This window comes from Tachypleus tridentatus, chromosome 13, assembly GCF_004210375.1.
Source record: "Tachypleus tridentatus isolate NWPU-2018 chromosome 13, ASM421037v1, whole genome shotgun sequence".
Taxonomy (NCBI): Eukaryota; Metazoa; Arthropoda; class Merostomata; order Xiphosura; family Limulidae; genus Tachypleus; species Tachypleus tridentatus.
In genome coordinates this window covers 176070271-176095697 of record NC_134837.1, presented here as the reverse complement: position 1 = coordinate 176095697, position 25427 = coordinate 176070271, and the positions used below count along the sequence as shown (strand labels likewise).

The window sequence follows — 25427 nt, the reverse complement described above, 5'->3', positions numbered from 1 at the left end:
GAATACAATATCCAAATGAAATCAAAGTTAAATATAAATGTCATGCATCTTTTATAATTTTACTTTATGTAAGTGCAAAGGCAGAAATTCCTACAGTAAATGGATTTCAAAAAAGAAGTTAATCCCTGATTTTAGGTAATATATTTATGATTTTAGTGAATTTAGAAATGAGAAAGTTACAACAAACAAACTATTCAGAAAGTTCATTTGAACATTTCTCAACATCACCAACTTCAGTAATTTACTCTTCACATTGATTTAACTAAATCACTGTCTAAATACAAATTCTAACAGAAGGCGAAATATACTGTACAACAAAGTTTTTGTTTTTTGAACACTGTTGGTGTTCCTTATAAAATTTTGGCTGCTGATCACGAAAATCACATCCCAATTTGCCCATCACATACCAATTCATCAAAATCTTCAGTTTTGTCATGTTTTTTCTTATATTTGTGTCAAAAATTTTCATTTCTCTAAGAGACCTATGAACAATGTTTTGTGCAGTCTGGGGATGTCCAAGCATGAAATCAGGCCAGGTTGGAAGCTGTTCTGAGGAAGTATGCAGCCCAGGCATGCCTGGGCAGGCCGGAGCCAACTTGACACTGTCTCAGCAGGCTATAAAAGCTGTTTGCATACACAGATGCTGCTCGTTGGATTAATATAGATCTTATAGTGTGTACGTATTGTTTTAAAACATAGCATTGCCTCAGTAGCACTGTAACAAGTAAGTTAGATGATATAGACATTTTACAGGACGATTGGTGTCGGTCAGTATGTCTCGTCAATGTCGTAACAGCCGCAATACATTCTGCTATATTTGTGGCAAGTATACGCTTGTTCATCAGAGACGCTCAATGATTGCTCTTGTGAAAAAGCATATAATCTGTACTTCGGTGGTAAAATTGGTGATCAAGACCAGGAATGGGCGCCTCACATTTGTTGTACGACATGTGCTGTCTGTCTGAGAGCTTGGCTCAGAGGCACTCGAAAGACAATGGCATTTGTTGTCCCGATGATATGGCGAGAATAGAAAGGACTATGTCACGGACTGTTACTTGTGTTTGACTGATGTGTCTGGTTTCTCTGCCAAAAACAAGAAGTCAATTGAGTACCCTCATCTGCCTTCAGCAATGAGACCCGTGCCACATGACGACAGTCTTCCAATTCTGAAACCATCAGAGGAATGGACCTTAGACGAACCAGATGAAGAAACTGCAATGCAGGGAACTGGCAGTGACATTGATCCGGATTTTGAACCGTGCTCCTCGGGCGATCCACATCTCATAACACACAGTCAGAATTAAACGATTTGGTCAGAGATTTGGGTCTGTCAAAAGCAAAAGTCAAATTGCTAGGTTCCAGACTGCAGAAATGGTGTTTGCTCTCACTAGGTACGAAAATTTCTATTTTTCGAAGCTGACAAGATGATATAACCAACTTCTTTGCACAAGTTGACAGTCTTTGTTTCTGCATTGACATCAAAGGATTGTTCTCTGCTTTGGGTTGTGTCCATGGCCCCCAACAGTGGCATCTTTTTATTGATTCATCAGTGTTAAGCCTCAAAGCTGTTCTGTACAACAATGACAATGTTCATCCCTCAATACCTGTTGACTATGCAGCACACATGAAAGAAACCTATGAGAAAATGGAAATATTGCTGAAGCACATCCAGTACAGCAAGTACAACTGGAAAACTTGTGGAGATCTAAAAGTCGTTGCTCTGTTACTGGGATTGCAGCTCGGCTATACAAAGTACTGTTGTTTCATCTGTGAAAGGGACAGTCATGCTGAAGAGTCACATTATTCTAGACAGAGCTGGCCACTCCGTAAAAGGTTAGTTCCAGGATAGAAAAATGTGGCATATGCACCGCTTGTCGACCCGGCAAACATTTTTTTGCCTCCTGTTCAGATAAAATTGGGACTTATGAAGAATTTCATGAAAGCAATGAACAAAGAAGGCAAAGGTTTTCGTTATTTAAGACAGATGTTCCGAAGAATAACTGAGGTCAAGATCAAAGAGAGCATTTTTGTTGGCCCTTAGAGTAGACATGTTATGAGTGACAAGCGGTTCAAAGATCTATTAGTTGGGCCACAAAAGATTGCCTGGAAAGCCTTAAAGACGTTGTTGACAATTTTCTTAGCAATTTCAGAGCCCCACATTACATTTAACTGGTAGACAAACTTCTCAAAGCATACAAAACAATGAAGTGCAACATGTCATCAAGGTTCATTTCCTCCACTCACACTTGGACTCCTTTCCCGCAAATCTTGGTGCTAAAAGGTTTCACCAGGACATTGCTACAATGGAAAAATGATATCAGGGCAATTGGAATCCGTCAATGCTTGCTGACTACTGTTGGACACTGCAGTGTGATGCACCGGTCATTGAATACAAATAAAAATCAGAAGTAAAACACTTTTAATTATGTTGAACTTAGTAGCTTTTAGAAACCTGAAAGCAATTAAATGCGTTATTGCTGGTAAACAGTTAACTGTCTATTTCTCAGAGTTTCTTCGTGGTGAAGCAAAACCAAAACTATATTTGTGCATACCCACCAGGTACCTGTCACAATCAACAAAAACTTTTCAGGAAGCAAAACTTTTCAAAAAAATTGTTGTGCAGTGAAATCAACAATTAGGGCTAAAGTTTTGATTTTTTTAAATGATTTATTGCATTATTCTTTAATTATACTTGAATTATAATATTATTTTGTAATCCAGATTATTGCCTGTGTGGGACAGCAAAATGTAGGAGGTAAATGAATTCCTTTTGGATTCCGAAAGCGAACCCTTCCACACTTTATTAAGGATGATTATGGACCAGAAAGTAGAGGATTTGTTGAGAATTCTTATCTGGCTGGTCTAACACCATCAGAGTTTTTCTACCATGATATGGGTGGTAGAGGATTTTTAATTGATTCTGTTGTAAAAACAGCAGAAACAGGTGACTTTCAGATAGTCAAATCTTGTGAAATTTTACTTTTACGTTGTGTCAAACCAACTATATTATACTCTTTCTAAACTAAAAGACTCTATAATAGGTAAAAATCATTTCCATATTTTTATAGCATTACAGTAAAATGTTTTCAAATTTACTCTGAACTGTGTTATGACTGTGTAAAATAAGATCTATGGTGAGTAAATGAAAGGTATGATAACTGGGAAAGTTTAGCAATAAGTTAATACACTGTTTAATTACACTATGTAACAAAATGTTTACTTTTTGTTGTTCCTGGGCAGAACGTGTTATTTCCCAATTGTATATTCCTGAAGTAAATGGAAAAGACCTATTTTTCTCTTCAAACTTTGCTTTTGTTACCTGGGAGCATTTTACAAAAACATGATGGCAGACTGTATTGGGGGGCTGATACGTGAAAGTAATTTATATTACAGTCACAAATCTGGAAAAGTGATTCACTTCTTAACATATTTGTTCACTTTGTATAACTTTAGTATAGATACATGTAAATCTTGATTCATATATTGTTTTATTCAGACCTTATGCAAATGAAAATGTGCAAATTTGCTTGTTTTTACATAGAAAATAGGTTAATTTTTAAATTTCATTATCCAGGTCACAAAAGCAAAGTTTGAAGGAAATAATGGCCATTTTCTGTACTTTTACAACATAACCAATTAAGAAATAACCCATACTACCCAGGAACAAAATTTATGTTACGTAGTGTTATTTATACATTGGATTGTAAAATTGTATTTTGATTGTCCTGTGATTCCAGTAACTGAAAAAAAGTGTGGGGGAAGACTTCTAAAGGATGATATTAAGTGTTTAAATAACCAAGTGACTAGAATTGGTATGAAAGTGGTGTTTGCTTTTAACTTCAAGAAATGTTGGGGTATTAAAAACCAGAGGTTGTTTAATAACATTATATTTTGTACTAATTTGAATCTCTTCGTAAAAATAAAGGATTTACAAGTGAGTAAAAATTCAATAGGAAAAGATGAAAAACTGTTTTAGCTCTGTCAAAAACCCCCGTCTCTTCCCCATTTTGCTAAAGAGATAAATTTACAATTGATTACTCCTTTCAACCTTGTTTGTTTTTCTACTTTTTGTTAGAAGTTCTAATATTGAATTTGTTACTTAAACAGGCCAAATTACCAAACATTTGGTGATGAATTGTCTTGGATTCTAACTGTAGCATTGTTAAGACTGTTTTCAATAAACAACCTTACATAAGCACAAAAAAATCCACCACTGACACAGCAGTAGAAACAGTGTTTTGATACTTGTGGTGAGCAGAACACAGATATCTCCTTTCTGTTGCATTCTGCTTAACTTCAGATCAACAAGTACAAAAGCACAAGCTAATGTTGGTATAATATATAAATTGTTTTTCAACATAGACAAAAAATTAAGTAAAGAACAGAAGTATCTGAGCGAGAGAAATAACAGACAAAGAACACCAAATGTATTTTCTAAGATATTTGAATAATATTAGGTATGTTTCAAAACCATCTTCAAGAACCAAGGCAACAGTAGCTGTTGCTTTTAAAGTAGAATGTTTTGATTTTACATTTAGTTTTCCTGTTATTCCTTTTGGAGATTCTTTGCCCTCTCCTTTCGTTTTCCTCATGTTAATTTTATTTCGGTGATTTTCCTGCTGTTGTCGTTTTCTTACTGACTGTATTTATTGCAGTCGAACGAACTTTATGCTTTACAGTTGCAAGTGAAAGTAAACGTAGGATAATTATCTCATGCTTCCATGATGTTCTAAATAATAATTATTGTTTAATCTTCAAACTGAGAAATAAGTACAGCAAATAAATAATCTGTTTTAGGTCAGAAATGGAAAATATTGTATGGAAAGAGAAAAGAACCATGAATAACTTCTAGTTGAGAAAGGTTTTTGTTTCCATGGGAGGAAAAGCTTGATCTGTGGCTACTATGCCTTAATTTTTTAAAGGTATTTACGACGTATCTTTACCGAGGATGTAGTGAGAGACTTGATGGGCAGTGTCACTGCACTCAGTGAGTAGAGAAAGAATGGGAAAAACTGAAACATGACAGGGAATTATTGAGAGCCATTTTCCCACAGGTGATAGTAAGGTAAATACATTTCATTCAGTACAGGTTTAACATTTGTACTTATGACACAACTCGCATGGTTAATAACACAAATGTTTTATTATAGTTGTCACTAATTCTAGTTATGTATTTGTACGTATAACTTTTTGACATAATGCTAAATTGATCAAAAGTGGTATATATATTTTCCTTTTATAAATGTTCAAATTATGTTTTTATCATGTAAATTAAACGTTAATAAGGAAAGTAAATTTAAAGTCCACTTTTCTAAGAGAACCTCATGATAGGTTCCTTTGATATCCAGACTTTTTAAAATCCTATCTGACTAGTGAGCATTTTTCAGGTTTGAAGTGCACACTTGTATATCACATTTTAAAATTTAAGTAAAAATAAAATGTTAAATATTTCATTAATATTTTGTCATTTGTATGATTATTTTGTGTAATTTACAAAGTAAAATAATGTTACAATTTTAATGTCTGTGCAGTATTCAGGAGTCTTGCTTATAAAAAGAACGTATTTTTAAATTTTGTTTTTTATAATATTTCTGTCTTGTCTAAAGTATAAATTCATATTTTATTGGAATCCATCATCCCTTTAGAGCAGGGTTTCCCAGACCTTTATGAGTTGTTAACTCTTAGAATAGAAATGAAAGCTCATTGTTAAAAAACATCAATATATAATCAACTTGTATTCATCAGAATACAATCATTAGGAAACATAAAATTAGGAAAGAAATAGACTTTTATTTTATCTAATGAGATAGATGGGAATATTAAGCTGTTGGTTTTTGGTTTTTGAGTTTTAAGTCTCTGCATTCTTCAATGTTGAGCCTGTTTCTCTGTTTGCTCAGAAGACTGTTCATATGGCTAAGTTCTGCTTAGAAGACACCCAAACCTGGAAAGGTGTTGGGTGATTGGTTGAGTGCTTAAGTCAGCCTTACCGTAGGGACCATTTTCAATCCCTTCCCCATCGACTTCTTCAAGCACTTTGGGAAACCCAGCTTTAGAGTATAATTATCCATGGTGTATGTGGGTATCCCTTCTGTGTTTGTGATTTCATAGCTATAGCTCATTGTTACTATCCCAATGAGAAGAGAATAACTACTAATAAACTTTCTTATAATTTAAAATAACTACAGGCAATATTTAAGTATTATTGGATAGTGTATTTTGAATTGTTACATTAGTGTAAATGAAGTGATCTGAGCAGTAAATTCAAGAAAGTAAACAGGAATTAATAGGAAATTTAGAAGACTTGAGAATGAGTCATGGATCTGGGATTATTTTTTTAATTTCTAAGAATATTTATTTGTTAAATTATAACTGACAGCTACAGAAATTTGTTTCTACAACTCTATGTAATGTAAGCTTACTTAGGTTCATAAGTCTTATATGGACCAAAAATATATTACCATTACTAATCCTTATTTAGGCCTGGCATGGCCAAGCACGTAAGGCGTGCCACTCGTAATCCGAGGGTCACGGGTTCGCGCCCCCGTCGCGCCAAACATGCTCGCCCTTCCAGCCGTGGGGCGTTATAATGTAACGGTCAATCCCACTATTCGTTGGTAAAAGAGTAGCCCAAGAGTTGGCGGTGGTTGGTGATGACTAGCTGCCTTCCCTCTCGTCTTACACTGCTAAATTAGGGACGGCTCGGTGCAGTGGGCTAACAACCTACTCACTTGAATACTTGTTGAAGAATCCGCAAGCGATTGTGGCCCTATGTTCCTAGATGGAATCTCATGGTGACAACTAACTAACTAACTAATCCTTATTTATTGAATATTGTTATTTATGTTTATCTTATTTAAACAACTGTTTATGAAAAATAAATTATTTAGCAATTGATCTTGATAAAATTTAGGTAAAAAATCACTATCCCTAGTATGACAAAGATATGGTGAAGCTATGTTAATCAGAGAGTTCCTCGGTTACTAAATATGTCTTTGTTAGTTTTTGCTGTGTTTTTGCAATTCGGTTAAGGATTTCCACTTTTGAGAATGGAAACTTGAGGGATATCATTGACATCTTTCTTGTCTGGAAATACTTGTTTTTATTGTGTTTGAAGTAAAATACTGCAATACCAATATAAGTGATAAATGTCTCAATATCACGTTTACTCGGACAGGTATTTCTACCTTATAATCTCTAGAGAATGATCTGGGTACACAGAAAATTTTCCATGTGAATCAGAGAGCCCCTACAGATTTAAGTCAATTGAAAGTGATAACAGGTATTTTCTTTTCAATTATATTGAAATTATGTCTCTCTGTGTATGTAATTTTAAAAATAAATATTAACAAATTATAGCTTGTATTTCTGAAGGAAATCATATGGTTAATTTGAAATGTTTAAGTGAAACATGTTACAGTATGCTTCAGTTTGTAATTCCATTTACAGTTTATAATTGTAGAAATTTTGTTAACTATTATTCTAATTCTGATGAGTATTGTTGATAGAAGGAACAGCAAGTGGACAAGATGGAAGATGATGTGTTTCTTCGATGTATAGAAGCAAATATGTTGAGTGACATGACACTGCAAGGCATAGAATCTATCACTAAGGTTAGATGAAACTATAAATGTCATAATATCTTTGGACACTTTTTAATGAATATTGATCACATAATTTTAAACATTTCTTTCTGTTAATTAGTGATGCACATGAAACATTTCCTACATACTATGTATTTAAATTCTTCTAAAAAGTTCTTGACACTAAGATATATAGTTTGATTTTAAGATTTTGACATCAGGCATGTTTCAGTTTTATTAAAAATACCAATTTTTCACTTTTCCATATAACACTTTGCTGCTCCAACCTGTACATTTTGGATTTTATACCTACAAAATGTTTTGAGTTTAACACAAATTACACACTGAAACATTAGATATTATTAAACTTATAATCTCAAATCTTCAAATCAGTTCTATTGATCATGTTTATCACCAACTAAAAGAGCAAATTCTACATTACAGTAAGAATGTGATCATTAATTTTGTTCTTGCCATTCTATAATTTTCCATTGAATCTCAATGAATTTGAACTGAAGATGCTGCTCTAGGAAGTAATGAAAGTTTATAAACCTTTTTGTAGGCTAGTTAGAAAGCCAAGTAGATTACAATAATTTTATTCATTTAATTTAGTGAGTGATATATTTGTAGTTTTATAAAATTCATATTTGAAAGTTACATGAATTATTTGTTTGGACAACAAGTATTGTAGGAAAAGAACAGAATTAAACAAGCAGATACTTGACTTCATTCTAACTTAAAGCCAAAATAAGTTCTGCATTTCTTGCTTTTATGTATGTTAGTTATTATTTATTTAATCAAAGTTAAGTTAGATAGTGAAACTTAAATTTTAACTTTCACTTCAAGTACTGCTCATACATAATGTTCTTGGGGCTTATCTTTGACTGTAAGCTGACCTTTATACCACATCAAGCAGCTACGGGTCAAATGTACAAGAGCACTGAACATCCTTTGTGTCCTCTCTTCCACTGCTTTGGGAGAGAATCAGTGTTCTATGCTAAAGATATATTGTGCTCTTATTCAATTGAAACTAGACTATAGATCACTGGTCTAGGGCTCTGCCAGGACCTTGGCCTTGAAGATGCTGGACCCCATTCATCATCAGTGACTTTGTCTCTGCACCAGGGCTTTCCACACTTTCCCAGTTCAGAGTTTTGTACACAGAGCCTCATGAACCTTCTCTTCACCTCTGCCATTTACAATTGTCTTTACTATATGCTTCGAAACTTCGATCAGCATCCCACCTGGGGTAGTGTTTTCCTGCCTCGGTAAACCTCCGTTTTCAGAGGAGATGATCTGCTATTTCTCCTTTTGGCCTTCGTATCCAGTCACGGTTGGATGAATTGGGTCTGTCCTTGGTTAACATTTCTGTATCCACTGGTCATTTCACCCCACCATGGCTTATTACAATCCCCAAATGTAACCTTTTTAAGTCACCTGAAAAAGCAGATATTCCCAATTGGAAATACCGTCTGTTATTTGCTGAACATTATTCGATACATCCTTCCATTCCCATTTATACAGATTGATCGAAATCAGATGACTCTGTGGGCTCTGCCATTGCTTTCCGTGACTTGGTTGTTACATACAGAATCCCCTCTACAATTTCTGTGTTCAGTGCTGGATTGTACACCATTTCTCTTGTCCTGGATCACTAGAAGCTATGCAGTACACGAACTGTACTATTTATATCGATTCACTTAGCTCTCTGTTAGTCCTAGAACCACTTCATGTCATTTCTCACCCTGTTCTCACCAATGATCAAAATCAACTAGCAATTTCTATTTAACATCTACTTCTATTCAGTTCTTCTGGATACCAGGGCATGTTGGTATTCGCGGGAATGAGCTTGCCGACACCTCGACTAAGTCCGTCTGCTCTGGCACTATCACTGCTGTGTCTGTTCCATACATGGACTATGGTCCTATATTCAAGGCCCAGCTCTGTGCCATTTGGCAGTCGACTCAAAGCAAGCAACATGAAAACAAGCTTTTCCAAATAAAACACTCTATTGGACTTTGGCTGTCTTGCTTCTGTAAGGATCAGAAAGAGAAAATTTTCCTAACTAAACTACGTATTGGTCACAGTTTTTTAACTCTCATTTTCTTTTATTTGGGACTGATGCACCAATGTGTTGTCTGTGTAACATTCAGTTCACAATAAGCCACATTTTACTGTCTTGCCATCATTACAACTGTCAACACCATTTTAATCGTGTTTTGTCCCAAAGTTTATCCATAATGTTAGACAGTGTTATTGGTGATGATGACACTGTCCACCTTAGAAATGTTTTTAGTTTTTAAATGCCACTAATAGTTTTAAAGCTGTTTAAGTTTTTTTAATTTATACATTAGACCTTTTTAATGAGATTCCGTTTTAAGAATTAAAGTACATCTAATTTAATTTGAAATTAGAAAACAGTCATAATGTCAAATAACTTGAAACCAGGACTGGAAAGGCCAACTTCAGGTGACTAATGCTGGTTTTTGAAGTTACCCACAAGTCATCCTGGTGAGTTATAATTATTACAGTTATGCTACAGAACTTCCTTTACAAGTTGTATTACTCTAATTTTCTCTTACTGCTGTAAACTAGATATTAAAATTGTATTTAATGTTATTTATGTTTTTAATTCCAAAATATTTTTTTTTGTTTTACCTTAAATTCCTTTTATGAATTTTAATAATTTTACTTTACTTTTAACTTTTTACCATACGTTTGGTGCAGAACGCCTAGTTGCTTTGCACCATAAAACACCAAATCAACCAACCAACCAACCAACCAGTGCACAGGAAAAATATTTGGCACATATCTTTGAGTGGTGATCCATCCCATCACTCCACGTGCACACTTGCACACACACTTAAGGCGGAAAGGAGAATGGATGGGTGATCTACTGATATTCTAGCTATAAACTGACACACACTTTTGTCAAATAGTAGTTTAGATGGAAGAGGTTCAACCAATGTTATATAATTAAATAAATTTGTAATTTTATACTGTTTATTTCATTGATTTATAGAAAGAAGATTCAAAATTGAATTAATTATTCAGAATTGAAGTTGGGTACGTATTTTATTCTTTTCTACTTATCACTGAATCAGCAATATAATTCAGCTCTTTAGCAGAAGTATTGAGATAGTATTTTCTACTCTAGAATGTACATGAAATAGACTAATTTCTAACCATAACAAAAAAATAAAGCAAAAGGGAATCCCCAATATCTTCTGCCCTTGAAAATCTTTTAAGCAGGATTAGAGTAAATGAATCTGTGGGATGTTTTTTATCTTTTTTATTAGCTATATTTTTTGTGCACCATCAAAACAAAGTGTGGGTTGTGTGTATACCCAATTCAATCTTATTACTCATCAGGATGGACCTCTGCCAGTCTACCCTTAAGTTGAAGTTTTGGCTGGACTAGATAGAGTAAACTAAACTGAGGCCTTGGGCATGGTCAAATACAACAGTCAGAAAGGATTTGACCTTCTAAGTCAAATTGTAAATAGACCTCAAATTGATCAAGAGCTATGAGCTAAAAGTCTGCTTGAAAAAATTTGGAACCATTTTATGAGCTGATAAGAAATCTTGGTGTTACAGCCTATTTTATTTATATTTGAATGCCATTGAGTTGTTTTTTCTTGGTTAATAATTTTCTTCCTACTAGCATAAGCTCAGTAGATTGTTGTTAAACAGTTCCTTTTAACAGGTGGATATTCTGCTGGATGTGGCTTCTCATTCAGAAGTGGACACATTGAAAGGAGTATCGGAGAATATTATGCTTGGAAAACTAGAAAGAATGGGTACTGGTTGCTTTAACTTTATGCTGGATGCTGAAAAATGCAAATATGGTATTGAGATCCCTATTAATTTGCCTGAAATGGGACCAGTTGGTAAATCAGAGCCGAAAATAAGAGTGTAATTTTTTGATCATTTATGTGACAACCCTAGCTTAGTGCAAATAAGAAGGAACTAAGAAAGCTAGTAACAGCTAATATGTAGCTAGTGGATAATTATGTGAAACAAATATCTGTAAACATTACATACTAATGGCAAAGAACCTAATTTTCTTACTATATTAGAATTGTAATACTGTGCATGAAAGTTTCAGTATCTGTGTGAGACTATGTCTGAAAAGAACTTGTAAAATTTTGTATTTTTGAATGTTATAAGCTGGTTTGTGAGTTATAGTTGATTATATTACATTTATTTATCAATGTTTGTTATAAATTAGTATAGTTAGAATTTGTAAATCACTAATTCTAGTAGTGTCCTACCTTTTAGTTGCCATGTTTAAGGAAGTAGTATTTCCTGTTATTGGTAATGTATAGCACATGTTTACAAGGATCAGTGTTTGTGTCATACGTTTACATGTAAACTTTTGAACAACTACACTTTATTTTCCTTTGGCCAGGATTTGATACTAATATTAATGAATAATAAAAAATAAATAATATTAATTATTTAAAAATAATGGAATCAATAGGAAGAACTAGAAGAATTAGAAAAACAAACTAAAACAAATCAGTATTCCAAAATCACCTTTTTATATTAATAACATGACTGAGTGACAGACAGCAATAATTCACTACTTCGTGACTCAGTTTATGTAGCTTATGAGAGGTATTTATCTACTATTTAGGTTATGAGAGTTAATCTTATATACAGATGTATAAATAATTGTATTGTAAGAAGTTTATGTTGAAGATCTCTCTGTTATTGGAATTTAAAATAGTCATTTATTTACCTCAAAGTAATCACAATCCTGTCTACACCCCTTTGATATGGATTCCTGTACATGGTGAGGGGACCTCCTAGGGGAAGGTTCTGTTTTTTCAGTTTACCTCCTCTGTGATCTAAACATCCACCCACATTTTTGCCGTGCATGGTGATCTGTGAAGGGGTGGAGAGGATCCTGGTTGTTGAGAGGTCAAACCCTAAACACCACTTTGCCCTTGAATTCCTGTAGATGAGCAACTTTGGGTCAACTGGGTGGTTCATTTTGGGCTAGGGTCAATGAAGTACTAGTGTTAAATGTTTTCAGCTGGTGTTATGGTCATTGTATCTGATGCTGGTGTTTGGGTATAGTGCTTATGAAACAATGGTGTTCTGCAATGTCATTGTTTGGCACTGTAGTGCGTCCCCTTGTAGGGCTGTGTGGTTGGTTTGGTCAGTGGACACTGAAAAGTAGCTTCTTTATTATGGATAACCCTCTTTCTGAAAAAAATAAATAGAAAGGAAAAAAATGAAGAAAAACAGATCATTGGAAAATGACCACTTATGAATGACTCTTGTACTGCATTTCAATTTCTGATTATTCATTCCTTATCTGTGAAATTCTTGAGGAAGGTGTCTCCATTTTTCATTCAAAAGGGATTAGAAGGACTTGGTGGTTCTCCAAAGTCAGTAAAGAAGTTGCGCTCTAGAGATATTTTGGTGGAAACATCTTCTCCACAGCACACCAAACTCCTCTTGAAATCAAAAGCCATTGGCGATTTATCCATTGAGGTTATTTCCCAAGCAACCTTGAATTCTTCCAGAGGACTTATAATTGAGAAGGATTTAAAGAATATTCCCAAGTTGGAAATCCTTGTATGTTTTAACAGCCAAGGCATTACTGTAGTGCACCGAATCTTCACTCATAAAGACAGAATTACGGACCCTACCAATGTTCTGATGTTAATGTTTACATCACCTCCTCCTCCTGTCACAGTCAAAGCAGGTTATCTGAACTGCAAGATATGACCTTACATTCATAACACTCTCAGATGTTTCCAGTGTCAACAGTTTGGTCGCGCAAAACATAATGTCGTAGTTCTTTGATATATGCTCGTTGTGGTGTAAAGACCACGATGCTTACGAGTGCAACCTGCAACCACACTGTGTTAACTGTACTGGCCCACACCTCTCTTACTCTGTTTCTTGCCCTAAATGGGTAGAATATAAAGGGATGCAATGCTTAAAGACTGTTAATAGTGTCACATACCCATAGTCTTGGAAATTATTGTCCTCAACTCCATCTTGAACATATGCTGCTGCACTCCATTCCACTATCACAGTGGGAGTGCAGACAGATGTTTCCGTGCCTCCAACATAGTTGTTTGCAAAACATCTTAAGAATTTTGAGCCCTCCATAATTAAAAAGGTTGATGCATCTATGTCTACTTCCGTTTCTGTCCCTGCCAATCCTTTCAGTGGCTGCACAGTTTCAATTCCTTCAGGTTCAAGTGTTCAACTTGGGTCCATCCTTTTCTGCAGCCCTGAGAAGTAAATTGACCATTCATTCATGCCCTCAGTCATTGGAATCTTTGTCCACAGACAGAGAACTGCCTGCTCAACTTAGGGCAGGATCCATGGAAGTTGATAGATCTTCGTTCAATAAAGAAAAAACGTGGTCACACACAGAAGACCTCCTCACCACATCTTTCTCCACATAAATAACAATGGCCACTCTTATCCAGTGAAACTGTCGAGGTTTTCGATCAAATATAAATGACATTAAGGATTTAATTGATTCTTACCATCCCTTGTGCCTCTCTCTCTGCAGGTAACATTTCTGAAACCTGCTGATACAGTCACCTTTTGGCAATTTTCCTTGTACAGAAACGACAGGTCATGTAATGGATGAATGCATGATGGGGTAGCATTGTTAGTTGATTAGCATGTGCCCACCCTGTGTTTGTCACTTGATACACCCTTGGAGGCTATAGCCATCCATGTTTCCTTGGGTCTTACCATCACTATTTGTTCTCTCTACCTACCTTTTGAAGAGCTTTATAATGAGGTAGACCTTGATGCCCTCACTGAAGAGTTACCATCCCCCTTTTTACTATTGGGGGATTTTAATGGATATAATCCCCTATGGTGTGGTGCAAATATTGATGGGAGGGGCCATGATGTAGAGCATATGTTCTTGGACCACAATCTGTCTCTCTTAAATACTGGTTCTAATACTTATTTTCATGCACCTAGTCAATCTTTTACTGCTATAGATCTTTCTATCTGTTCGTCTTCACTTTTCACTTACTTTCCTTGGAGTGTCGACAGTAATCCACAGGGCAGTGATAATTTTCCTGTCATTTTGAGAGAGAGACTGGCCGTGGCCAATGTCATCCGACCTGCGTGCCTTGATGGAACTTGAACCACGCTAACTGGCTTTTTTCATTGCTCTTTCAGAACTTTATTGTGTGCAAGCCATTGATAAATGACTGTGTGGCAGCAGTAACTGACTGTATTATCCAGGCAGCTGCTCAGTGTATTCCTTAAACCTTGACATGTTTCCCACAGTATCCTCGTCCTTGGTGGAATCCTGCCTGCCATATGACAAGATAGCTCAAAAATGGGTGTGGAATATCTTTTGTAAGTATCCCACATTTTCAAACTGCATTGCATTTTAGCAGGCCTGTGCTCATGCTCGGCAGGACAGCCGTCAAAGTCAGGAGGAACTTTGGATTAAATACACCTCTAGCATTTCTTCTACTACCAGTTCCAAAGTTATATTGGACAAAATTTGAAAGGTTAGTGGCCAGTATAATTCTGCCCCCTTTTGACCTTGTTCTTTGATGTCCAGGAAGTTGTTGATGCTCAGACATCACCAATATTCTTGGCAAAAGCTTTTCTTGTGCATATAGCACTTCTGCTTCATTCTCCGTCTTCTTAGCCATCAAATCAAGGGCAGAATGATCACCTCTTTCTTTTTGGGGTGATTGTCTCTATTACTATAATCTCCTCCTTACACTGGTTGAATTTAAACTTCCTTTACATCGGTCTGGCAGTACATCAGTTGGACTTGATGATATTCATTACAAAATGTTATACCATGTCTTTCTTGCCTCTCTTGCTATTCTTCTAGTTGTTTTTAACTGGATCTGGCAGGAGAATGTTTTTCCTGATGCTTGGCACCATGCTAATGTACTACCTTTTCCTAAACCTGAGAAGGTTCCCAAGATTCCTTTGAACTACTGTCCAATTGCTTTGACGAGCCGTCTCTGTAAGATCTTAGAGGATGGTTAATGCTTCTCTTGTTTGGTTCTTTGAATCAAACAACTTCTTCTCACTCACTCAGTGTGGGTTCTGAAGACAGTGCTTTATTATGATCACCTGATTCGACTTGAAACATCAATCAGGGAAATTTATCTCAAGCGACAGCATTTTGTTTCTTATTTTTTACCTTGAGAAAGTGTATGATACAATGTGGAGATATATTATCTTGCGACACCTCCACCTGTATGGGTTGCATGGTAATTTACCAGTTTTTTATTAAACATTTTTTAATGAATCAGCAATTACAGGTCCATGTGGGTTCGACACTTTCTCATTCTTTCCTACAAAACTTTGAGTCCCTCAGGGCTGTGTCTTGAGTGTCACTTTTCATTATAAAATTAATGCCATCAGTAGACAACTGTTTCCTATGGCTGCAAATGGTCTCTTTGTCAATGACTTCCACATCTCGTGTCAGTTGTCAAATATGAGGTATACTGAGCGGCAGCTACAATCTTCCATCAATCATTTACTGAAGTGCACCACAGAAAATGGTTTAACCTTTTTTCTCTGAAACTGTTTGCATCTACTTTTGCCATCAACGGGTATTCATCTTGATCTTGAACTCCGTATTGATGAAGTTGTGCTTCCTGTGGTCTCTGAAAAATTTCTTAGGGCTTATCTTTGACTGTAAGCTGACCTTTATTCCACACATCAAGGAGCACTGAACATCCTCAGTGTATTCTCTTCCACCTCCTGGGGGGTGGGTCAATGTTCTATGTTAAATATATCATGCCCTAATTCGATCAAAACTATACTATAGGTTTCTGGATTTTGGATCTGCCAGGATAAAGGCCCTTCACACGTCTCCAGTCCAGGGTTTGTACACGGAGTCCCACGAAGCCCCCTCTATACTTTCGTCGTTTACAACTGCCTTTAATATATGCTTCAAAACTTTGATCTTTACCACAGTATCCGACATGAGGTTGTGTTTTCCTTTCTCAGAGGATCACAATTTTTCACAATAGACGGTCTGCCATTGTTCCTTTTATTCTTCGTATCCAGTTGCAGTTGGATGAATTGGGTCTATCTGTGGATAACATAGCAGTATCCACAGATCAGCTCATCCCACCATGGCTAATTACTATCCCCAGATGTGATCGTTCTTTGAGTAATCTGAAGAAGGCAGATACTCCTGATTAGAAGTATCGCCTTCTATTTGCTGAACATCATTCGATAATCCTTCTATTCCCATTTATACAGATAGATCGAAATCAGATGACTCTGTGGGCTCTGCCATTGCTTTCCGTGATTTGGTTATTACATACAAAATCCCCTCTACAATTTCTGTGTTCAGTGCTGTATTGTACACCATTTCTCTTGTCCTGGATCACTAGAAACTATGCAGTACACGAACTGTACTATTTATATCGATTCACTTAGCTCTCTGTTAGTCCTAGAACCACTTCATGTCATTTCTCACCCTGTTCTCACCAATGATCAAAATCAACTAGCAATTTCTATTTAACATCTACTTCTATTCAGTTCTTCTGGATACCAGGGCATGTTGGTATTCGTGGGAATGAGTTTGCCGACACCTCGACTAAGTCCGTCTGCTCTGGCACTATCACTGCTGTGTCTGTTCCATACATGGACTATGGTCCTATATTCAAGGCCCAGCTCTGTGCCATTTGGCAGTCGACTCAAAGCAAGCAACATGAAAACAAGCTTTTCCAAATAAAACCCTCTATTGGACTTTGGCTGTCTTGCTTCTGTAAGGATCAGAAAGAGAAAATTTTCCTAACTAAACTACGTATTGGTCACAGTTTTTTTAACTCTCATTTTCTTTTATTTGGGACTGATGCACCAATGTGTTGTCTGTGTAACACTCAGTTCACAATAAGCCACATTTTACTGTCTTGCCATCATTATGACTATCGACAACATTACCATTTTAGAGAGGTTTATTCATAACTTTAAACAATGACATTGGTAATGGTGACACTGTCCACCTTACAAATGTTTTAAGTTTTTCAAAGGCCATTGACCTTTTTAACACTATTTATGTTTTTAATTCATAAATTGATCCTGTTTTTAATATGATTCATTTTCAAATATAACTAGTTTGATATGAAATTAGAAAATTGCTGTAACATCAAATTACTTGAAACCAGGACTGGAAAGGCTAACTTCAGGTGTCTAACACTGATGTTTGAACTTACCCATTACTCATCCTGGCAGGTTATGATGATTAAAATTATGCTACAGAAAGACCTTTAAAACTAGTATTACTTTAGTTTGTCTGTTACTGATGTAAACAAGATATAAATATTGTATTTAATGTTATTTGTGTTTTTAATTCAAAAATTAAACTGTTTTGTTTTACTTTGATGCCTTTTTACAAATTTTAATAATTTTACTTTACTTTTAACTTCTTACCGGACGTTTGACATAGATAGCCTTGTTGCTTTTCACCATAAAATGCCAAACCAACCAAACAAATATATACATACAAAGAAATTAATACTACAAGACATAAGTTTCATATTTAGTAGATGGTGAAACTCTGATGGAGTCCTTGGCGTCTTTAAATTATTACTGGCGTAATAATGTACAAATGAAAATAGTCTATGCACTATTTTCACATTTTTACATCACTTTAAGAGTGTTCAAATAAAGGTACAAAGTCATTCTTGTTGCTGAAAGTTATTTTTAGATAATAATCACAATGAATATTGTACTTAGGTGTCTCTGCTAGACTTTGAAGTTATGTTTAAAGTTTTGGATTGATTGAAATGTTAAATTTCCTTTTTAAAATCCTGTGAAATATGAAAATACATACCAGTAGATCAATTCTATTTGTTTCATTCATTATTTAAAAAAAAACTCAGTGTATAAGTTACTTGAAAATTGAATCAGGCTGCCCTCACTCTGTTGCTTCCCATTTTTACTCTTATTACCTTTGGATGGGTACTTTCTCCTTTGAGGGTAAAATTACACCATTTAATTAAAAATAATAATTTTTGTAGTCCTCCCATACATTTAATGCCTGACTGTTGCTTTGCAGTATAGAAGTACAGTCCATTTCAATCTGTTTTATGTGAGTGTACTGGTCACAAAAATTCTGTGTGCCCTTTAATATAGTAACAGTTAAAGGGTTAAAAACATAAAACTTCAAAAGAACTGGAATTTCAACCATGTATTTTTTCAGCTTCCTGCAAATAAAATCATTAGTGTATATTAGTAAAATCTGTACAAAATAACACTAATGTGGTGGAAAATTACGTGTCAACAACTTCTGCTACACTTATACATTTCTTAAAGTTTTTGTATTATTATATACTTTATTTCAAGTATTATTATGCATATAGTTAAATTCAAAGTATTTTAAAACTTGTATGTATATTAAACAGAATCTTGAGATTGACAGTACCACAAGAAAACAAAAGCTGGTTTGCTTATAATTTTGGTAGAGAAAAGGTTATTTTATTTACCAGTGATTGTGTATTTGTATATAGTGTTTTTCAGATTAAATTTCTTGGTATTTTTATGCCACAAATATTATGGGATCACAGCACAAAGTACACAATAAAATAGTTAACATGTATTGAAGTAGCAGCATTACTGTATTTATTCTTACTTTATTAAATTTTCAGTATTAATGTATTTAAAAGTTCATTATGTAATTTTTGTTGCCGTGTTATTCAGCAGTGGTAAACTTCTGTTTTTATTTAACAGTCTTATAAGGTAGTTAACCATTATAAATGTGTACTAGTAGTTCTGTGTAAAATATGAATAAGTTGTAGTTTTAATCTAACAGATTTTATCTTAGTTGTTATTGATAACTTTCACCATTAAGTTGTGTACATTTACTTGGCAGGTTTAACATTGTGTATGGGTTATGTGGTAAGAAACAATACTATTATCACTCTCGTTCTATTAAGAATGTAAGAGTATCACTGTATATATGTAAAAATGGCTGGTATGAGAAGAGAAAGCTCTATGTAGAGGAGAGAACAACGTTTCGACCTTCTTCGGTCATCGTCAGGTTCATAAAGAAAGAAAGAGAAAATTGACCGATAGCTGACCACATGTTTGAAGGAGGTTGTGTAACTGAGTGTCGGAATGTAGAGGGCGGTGTTAGATGTTTGAATATATAATTTTATTTATTTTATTATTTTAATATAGGTATAGAGGCGTTCCTTTATATTGGTTTATTTTGTTGTTGGTTGTTGTGTAAGTAAGGCTTTTTTAATTTTGCGTTTATTTCTTTATTTAGTATTTGGGTGCTTTCTATAGTTATGTTGTATTTATTTGATTTGCAGTGTTTGAAAATGTGTGAAGGTAACTTTTTGTGTTCTTTGAATCTGGTTTCCATTTTTCTACTTGTTTCTCCAACATAGAAGTTATGTCAGTTATCACATTGTATTTTATAAATAATGTTGGTGTTGTGTTTGTCAGTGTAGATTTTACATAGTATAGACCTTAGTTTTGTGACTGGTGTTTGAATAAATTTGGTATCAACTGTCATGTCATATTTTGTTACTAGTTTTACAAAATGCTGGTTATTTTTGTGCTGATATTGGGAATATATGGTATGCAGCAGTATATGGTTTTGTGATTTTTTAACTCAGGGGTATATTTACTTTTGTTAGTTGATTTTGTTTTTTGTCCAGGTATGTGCATATAATGTTTTCTTTGATTTGTGGAGAAAATTTATTGATGTTGATGAAGTATTGTTTTATTTTGTCTAATTCGTTGTTAATTTTATCTGGTGAGCATAGTAAGCACACCCTCTACATTCCTACACTCAATCACACAACCACCTTCAAACATGTGATCAGCTATTGGTCAGTTACCTTTTTCTTTCTTTGTGAATCTGATGATGACTGAAGAAGGTCGAAATGTTGTTCACTCCTCTACATAAAAGTTTTCTCTACCCATACCGGCCAGTTTTACTAATATATTTTTCTCTACAAGTGGGTTTTCTCATCATCACAGAGTATCACTGTGTTTCCAGGTGGTCCAGGTGTATTTTTGGAAGTGTAGGAAGCTCCACTTCCACCATGTTGCCCCAGATTATTCCATGGAATCAGGGGTCGACTCCATTCTATGCTAGTGATTGGTCCCCAGGTTTGGGTAGTGGAATGACTCCAGGAGCTGCTGGTTTTTCCCCCTCAAGTGATGTCAGTGGCTACAGTCCACGATACAGTCCAGCATGGTCTCCACAACCCAAATCACCTGCTTCTCCACACATACCCAGTCCAGCTGCTGCACTGTCACCAAGTTATTCTCCTCTTATGCTCTGATGTCTCCATCAATGCTCCACAGAGCCCAAGCTATTCACCAATATTACCTTCTTACTCTTCTACTAGCCCGAGCTACTCACCAACATCTCCAAATTACAGTCCTACCAGTCCAAGTTACTTCACTATTAGTCCTAGCTACTCTCCAGCCAGTCCAAGTTATAGCTCCACCAGCCTAGGATATTCCCCCATTTCACCTTCCTGTAGTCCCACTAGCCCTAGTTATTCACCCAGCTTACCCAACTACTCACCCCAAAGTCCATGTTACATCCCTGGATCTTCAAACTATTCTCCAAGTGGCTCCAAATATTCTCTGACCACTCCATCATACAGTCCAACCAGTCGAAGTTATTCTCCAGGGTCTCCACAGTACACACACACTTCTCCTAAATACAGCCCTGGCTCTCCAACATCTCCACCCTACTCTTCCTCAAGTCCTACGTATTCACCTACCAGCTCTACATACACCCCAAAATCTCCAAAGTATAGTCCCACATCTCCAAAGTACTCCCCTACATCTCTCACCTATACTCCTAGTTCTTCTAATTATAGCCTCACAAGTCCCACATATTCACCATCCAGTCCTAAAGAATTAAATTACTCTCCTGCAAGTCCAGGGTACTCTCCTTCTTCACGAACAAGAAGTCCTTCCAGTACCACGATGGATTATGATGGTAACCGCTGATCATGAAACGTGTCTGGAACAATATTTGTTCATAACGTCTTTTGGAAAATGCTTAACAACTGTACACATTTTTATTCACATAAATATTGTGAAACTTTGAAGGTTATTACGTTGTATATTTGAAATATTTGCAGTGGTTGAATAGAAATAAAAAGTTAATTGTTTGGGAGCATTTTGTGTTCTTTTAAAGGATAGTGTTGGTAGATTGAAATAGCCTATTAAAAAAAGTGGCTAACATGAGCGAAATATTTATACAAAAACTTTAAACCTAAAGACAGGAATATTGCAATAACAAATACACGTTTTTGTGTATATATACACGTAGCCGAAGTATTATTAATTTAGTGGGAGTTTTTTTGGTTTTTTTACATTCTAACATACCGTGAAAATACCTGTTGACAAACACGTGACTTACGACTCAAAACAAAACTGTGAAGTACATTTTTGGGTAATTAAAAAAATCTGGTAAAACGACTATTGGGAATACTCTAGACACTGGGGGTTTCCTTGTTCTGTTTGATAGTTTGCTGTGTTAGCCAGTCGTTTTCGTTTAAAAACCAACAAATAAAAATATGTACATGTATGTTACACGAATACGATTTTACTGATTTAAAATGCAAATAACTTGTACTTCCAACAATGTACATACAAATTGATTTACTGTGAGTCGTGTTTTTAACAAGACAATTACTTGGCCAGTTTCAAGTAACAGCCCCTTTAATATGTTATTATTTCAGTCACCAATACGAATCTTTCTTGCTATTGTAATTCACAGGTAATTGTTTTTATTTTACACAGTGTAATGTGTAAGTTTATCTATGCATATGTACTGAGTATGCAGCAATCGATGAAATTACGGTCAACTACCTGTGATACGTTTCATTTCTGGATGATAACTGTGATGTCCAGGATCAGATTGGTATATAACATTTAAACAAAGTTCGACTTCTAATTCGTGGTAATACTCATATTTACTACTTGTAACAGATGCTTCTTCATAAAGACTATTCTACCATCATAGATGTAGCGCGTAATGTCTAATTTACCTAAAGGTTATGTACCTACTTGTTTTTCATAATGAAATTTAATACATTTTAGTCCTTACAACTGCAACCAGATATGAAATGCCGTTTATGAAGAATTATCTTGAACTGCCAAGAATAAAAATTTACTGTCTGTTATGATGATTTTTTTTTTTTTTTGTTACGTGAAGATGTCCAAATTCTAACTAATTATTTACTGTGGATGAAAAAAAGATCTCCAAAACACCTCAAAAACTGTAATAAGATAGTCAACTTTAAAATTGATAACACTTTATACCTAAGAGATGATGTGAACAAGGTGTTACACAGAGACAGTACAACGATGTAAGGGTGTAAGTGACATGTTTAAGAAAAAATATTTCGAAAATTACTTTATAATTAACGATGGAAAACATGTACTTTCTGCCTGAACTTGAAACATTTTAAAATTTGCCATCATCGATCGAAACATGTCCAAACTGTTAGAATAAAACTAACGGATCGAAACACGGTCATACTGACGGAAAAACTCTTAACGTTAGTAGGTTCAAGTGTTCCTTATAAAATGGTTGAAGTTGCTGTCAAAGGACCCGCAGTAATAAATTGAAACATCTGGTTACGTTACTACATCGGTGTCTGAACACTGTTGATCTTAGAAATGTGTTGAACTTTTAGTAGTGCGAAAGAAAATAGTGAACAATTGGCTTTTAATAACATAGCCTAACAATATTTAATTTTGTATAAGTGTATAAACTGTGATTGAAATTTTAAGACATTTTGTAAATTCTTAACCAAATTCAAGTTGTTAGAAGCTATATGTAGGAATTCTAGTTCTGTTGGTGATGTATAGGTTTCATTTATCGATCGGTTTGGGACGTAATTTATCTAAATCTTATGAATAATAATAAAAGACTTCGTAAGTTGATTTGTTGATAATTAGCTACACAATATTCAAACTAACTATGCTATTGGTAAATGTAGAAGAGTTGAAAGACCGGATTCATTTTTCGAGTCATCAAAGGTTGATATTTGATTTTAGGATGGCAATAATAACACCGGTTAGTGACAGTGATAATATTATTCATAATCATAACAGGAAGAAGTTGGTTACCAGTGTCAGATACAAGATGCTTAGTTACGCTATGTTTTCAGCCGCGGCATAACGGCCCATGGAATGAATGGCTCTGAGTTTTTTATTATTTTTTTTTCAAGTTCGAACTTTTAACTCATAGCTTCATCTCTTGAAACCCTTTGAGATCAAATTGCAGCCGTGGCTATTCGGGGCAACTTCTTATTAACTTTAACATTACAAAAGATAATTATACCACTATAGACACCAAACAACAACGTGGGATATAGACTAATAATTGCCAAACACTGATTACACTGGTCAACAAAGTTTTTGTTGCATTTATATCAAACACTTGGTATTATATAATTTTTTGCCCTGATTTCAGATCTGAAGTTAGTTTTTTCCTCAGTGCTCTACTTTTTTTGCAATCAAGGTATTTGAAAATCTCAAAATTTCGTCATCATCACATTGACGTCGTAGTCTATCATGAAAAATATGTGATAAAATATGTTATAAAACTCTTTAATATAGCTGGGTAATAAAAAAAGAAAATACAAGATAGTATAAATGTATTCAAGTTATTTATATAAATTCAATTTTATATCAAGTTATAATTCAATTTATTTATATAAAACTGATTAGTAGATAAGACATTTGCTACTATGAGGAGGCAAAGCTCAATTGCAGTCTACTCAGGCATGAATTTCCGCCTGTAGCTCTTGCGTTTGTGGACTGTCTCAGGGCATTATCGTTTAATGCTCCAGCAGTAATCTGCCATCATATGTTTGTCCCATCTCCTTGGTAACGCTCTTCCATGGTCTTGAGGTCCTGATGGAACCGCTTGCCTTGCTCGTCACTTACAGCTCCTGGGTTCTCAGGGAATCTATCAAGATGACTGTACAGGTAATGGAGTTTGACACTCATGTTACATCCAAGATCGCGAAAAGCTGACAACATATTCGCTACAAGGGTTTCATAGTTGTCAGCTTTTTTATTACCGAGAAAGTTTGCCATCACCGCCACAAATGAAAGCCATGCAGTCCTTTCCTTGTCGTTCATCTTTCTGGCAAATTCTTGATCACGCACAAGTGCACGAATCTGTGGTCCATCAAAACACCTGCCTTGATCTTCTCGAAGGACAAACCAGGAGCACAGAAAATATGTGTTGGAAGCATTCACCGTCAGTATTCAACGCCTTCATAACTGTTTCATCAAGCCCAGCTTGATATGGAGAGGAGGAAATATGATCTTTTCTCGACTGACAATTGGATCGTTGACAATATTTGGCATACCTGCCTTCAGAGTCTCACGTATGGGCCACTCCTTCTGGTTCCAGTGCTTTTCTCGAGCTCGGCTGTCCCACATGCAAAGATAGCAGGGGTACTTTGTAAATCCTCTTTGTTGACCTAGGAGGAAATTAACCATTTTGAGGTCCACACAAGTTCTGCAGTTGTGCTCGTGGTATTTTAGTAGGTCAATCACAGTCTTAATGTCATTATATTCCTCTCGTAAATACACAGAGTGTCCAATTGGAACAGCTGCATAGACATTGTCATTATGAAGTAGAACGCACTTCAAACTTTGCTTAGAACAATCTAGAAATAATCGCCAGTCATTTGGATGGTATTCTGGCATCCCTAATTCCTGGAGAAGACCTGAGATATTATGACAATAAACAAACATATTCTCCTCTGTAAAAAATGGCACAAAAGCTGCTCCCGATTTCGGAAGTATGACATTTTAGTTGTATGGCTCAGCTGATTCTTTTCTTGCATCCCGGAAGCT

General features: G+C 35.3%; 2 protein-coding genes across 5 annotated transcripts in view; both read left to right on the top strand.

The window, feature by feature from the left end:
* LOC143239796 (DNA-directed RNA polymerase II subunit RPB1-like) overlaps window positions 1-25427 on the top strand; it is a 77544-nt gene that overhangs the window by 4445 nt on the left and 47672 nt on the right. The window contains exon 3 of one of the 4 annotated variants that reach the window (XR_013021368.1): window positions 4923-5050. The exons of 2 other annotated variants lie outside the window; for them this stretch is intronic. The gene's annotated coding sequence lies outside the window, so the exon portion shown is untranslated. One more of the 4 variants, XR_013021369.1, reaches the window with a different exon arrangement.
* Window positions 7211-21803, top strand: LOC143239792 (uncharacterized). The gene is made up of 2 exons (XM_076481306.1): window positions 7211-7279; window positions 20578-21803. The coding sequence occupies exon 2, from the start codon at window positions 20742-20744 to the stop codon at window positions 21546-21548; it is 807 nt and encodes a 268-aa protein (XP_076337421.1). The 5' UTR covers window positions 7211-7279; window positions 20578-20741; the 3' UTR covers window positions 21549-21803.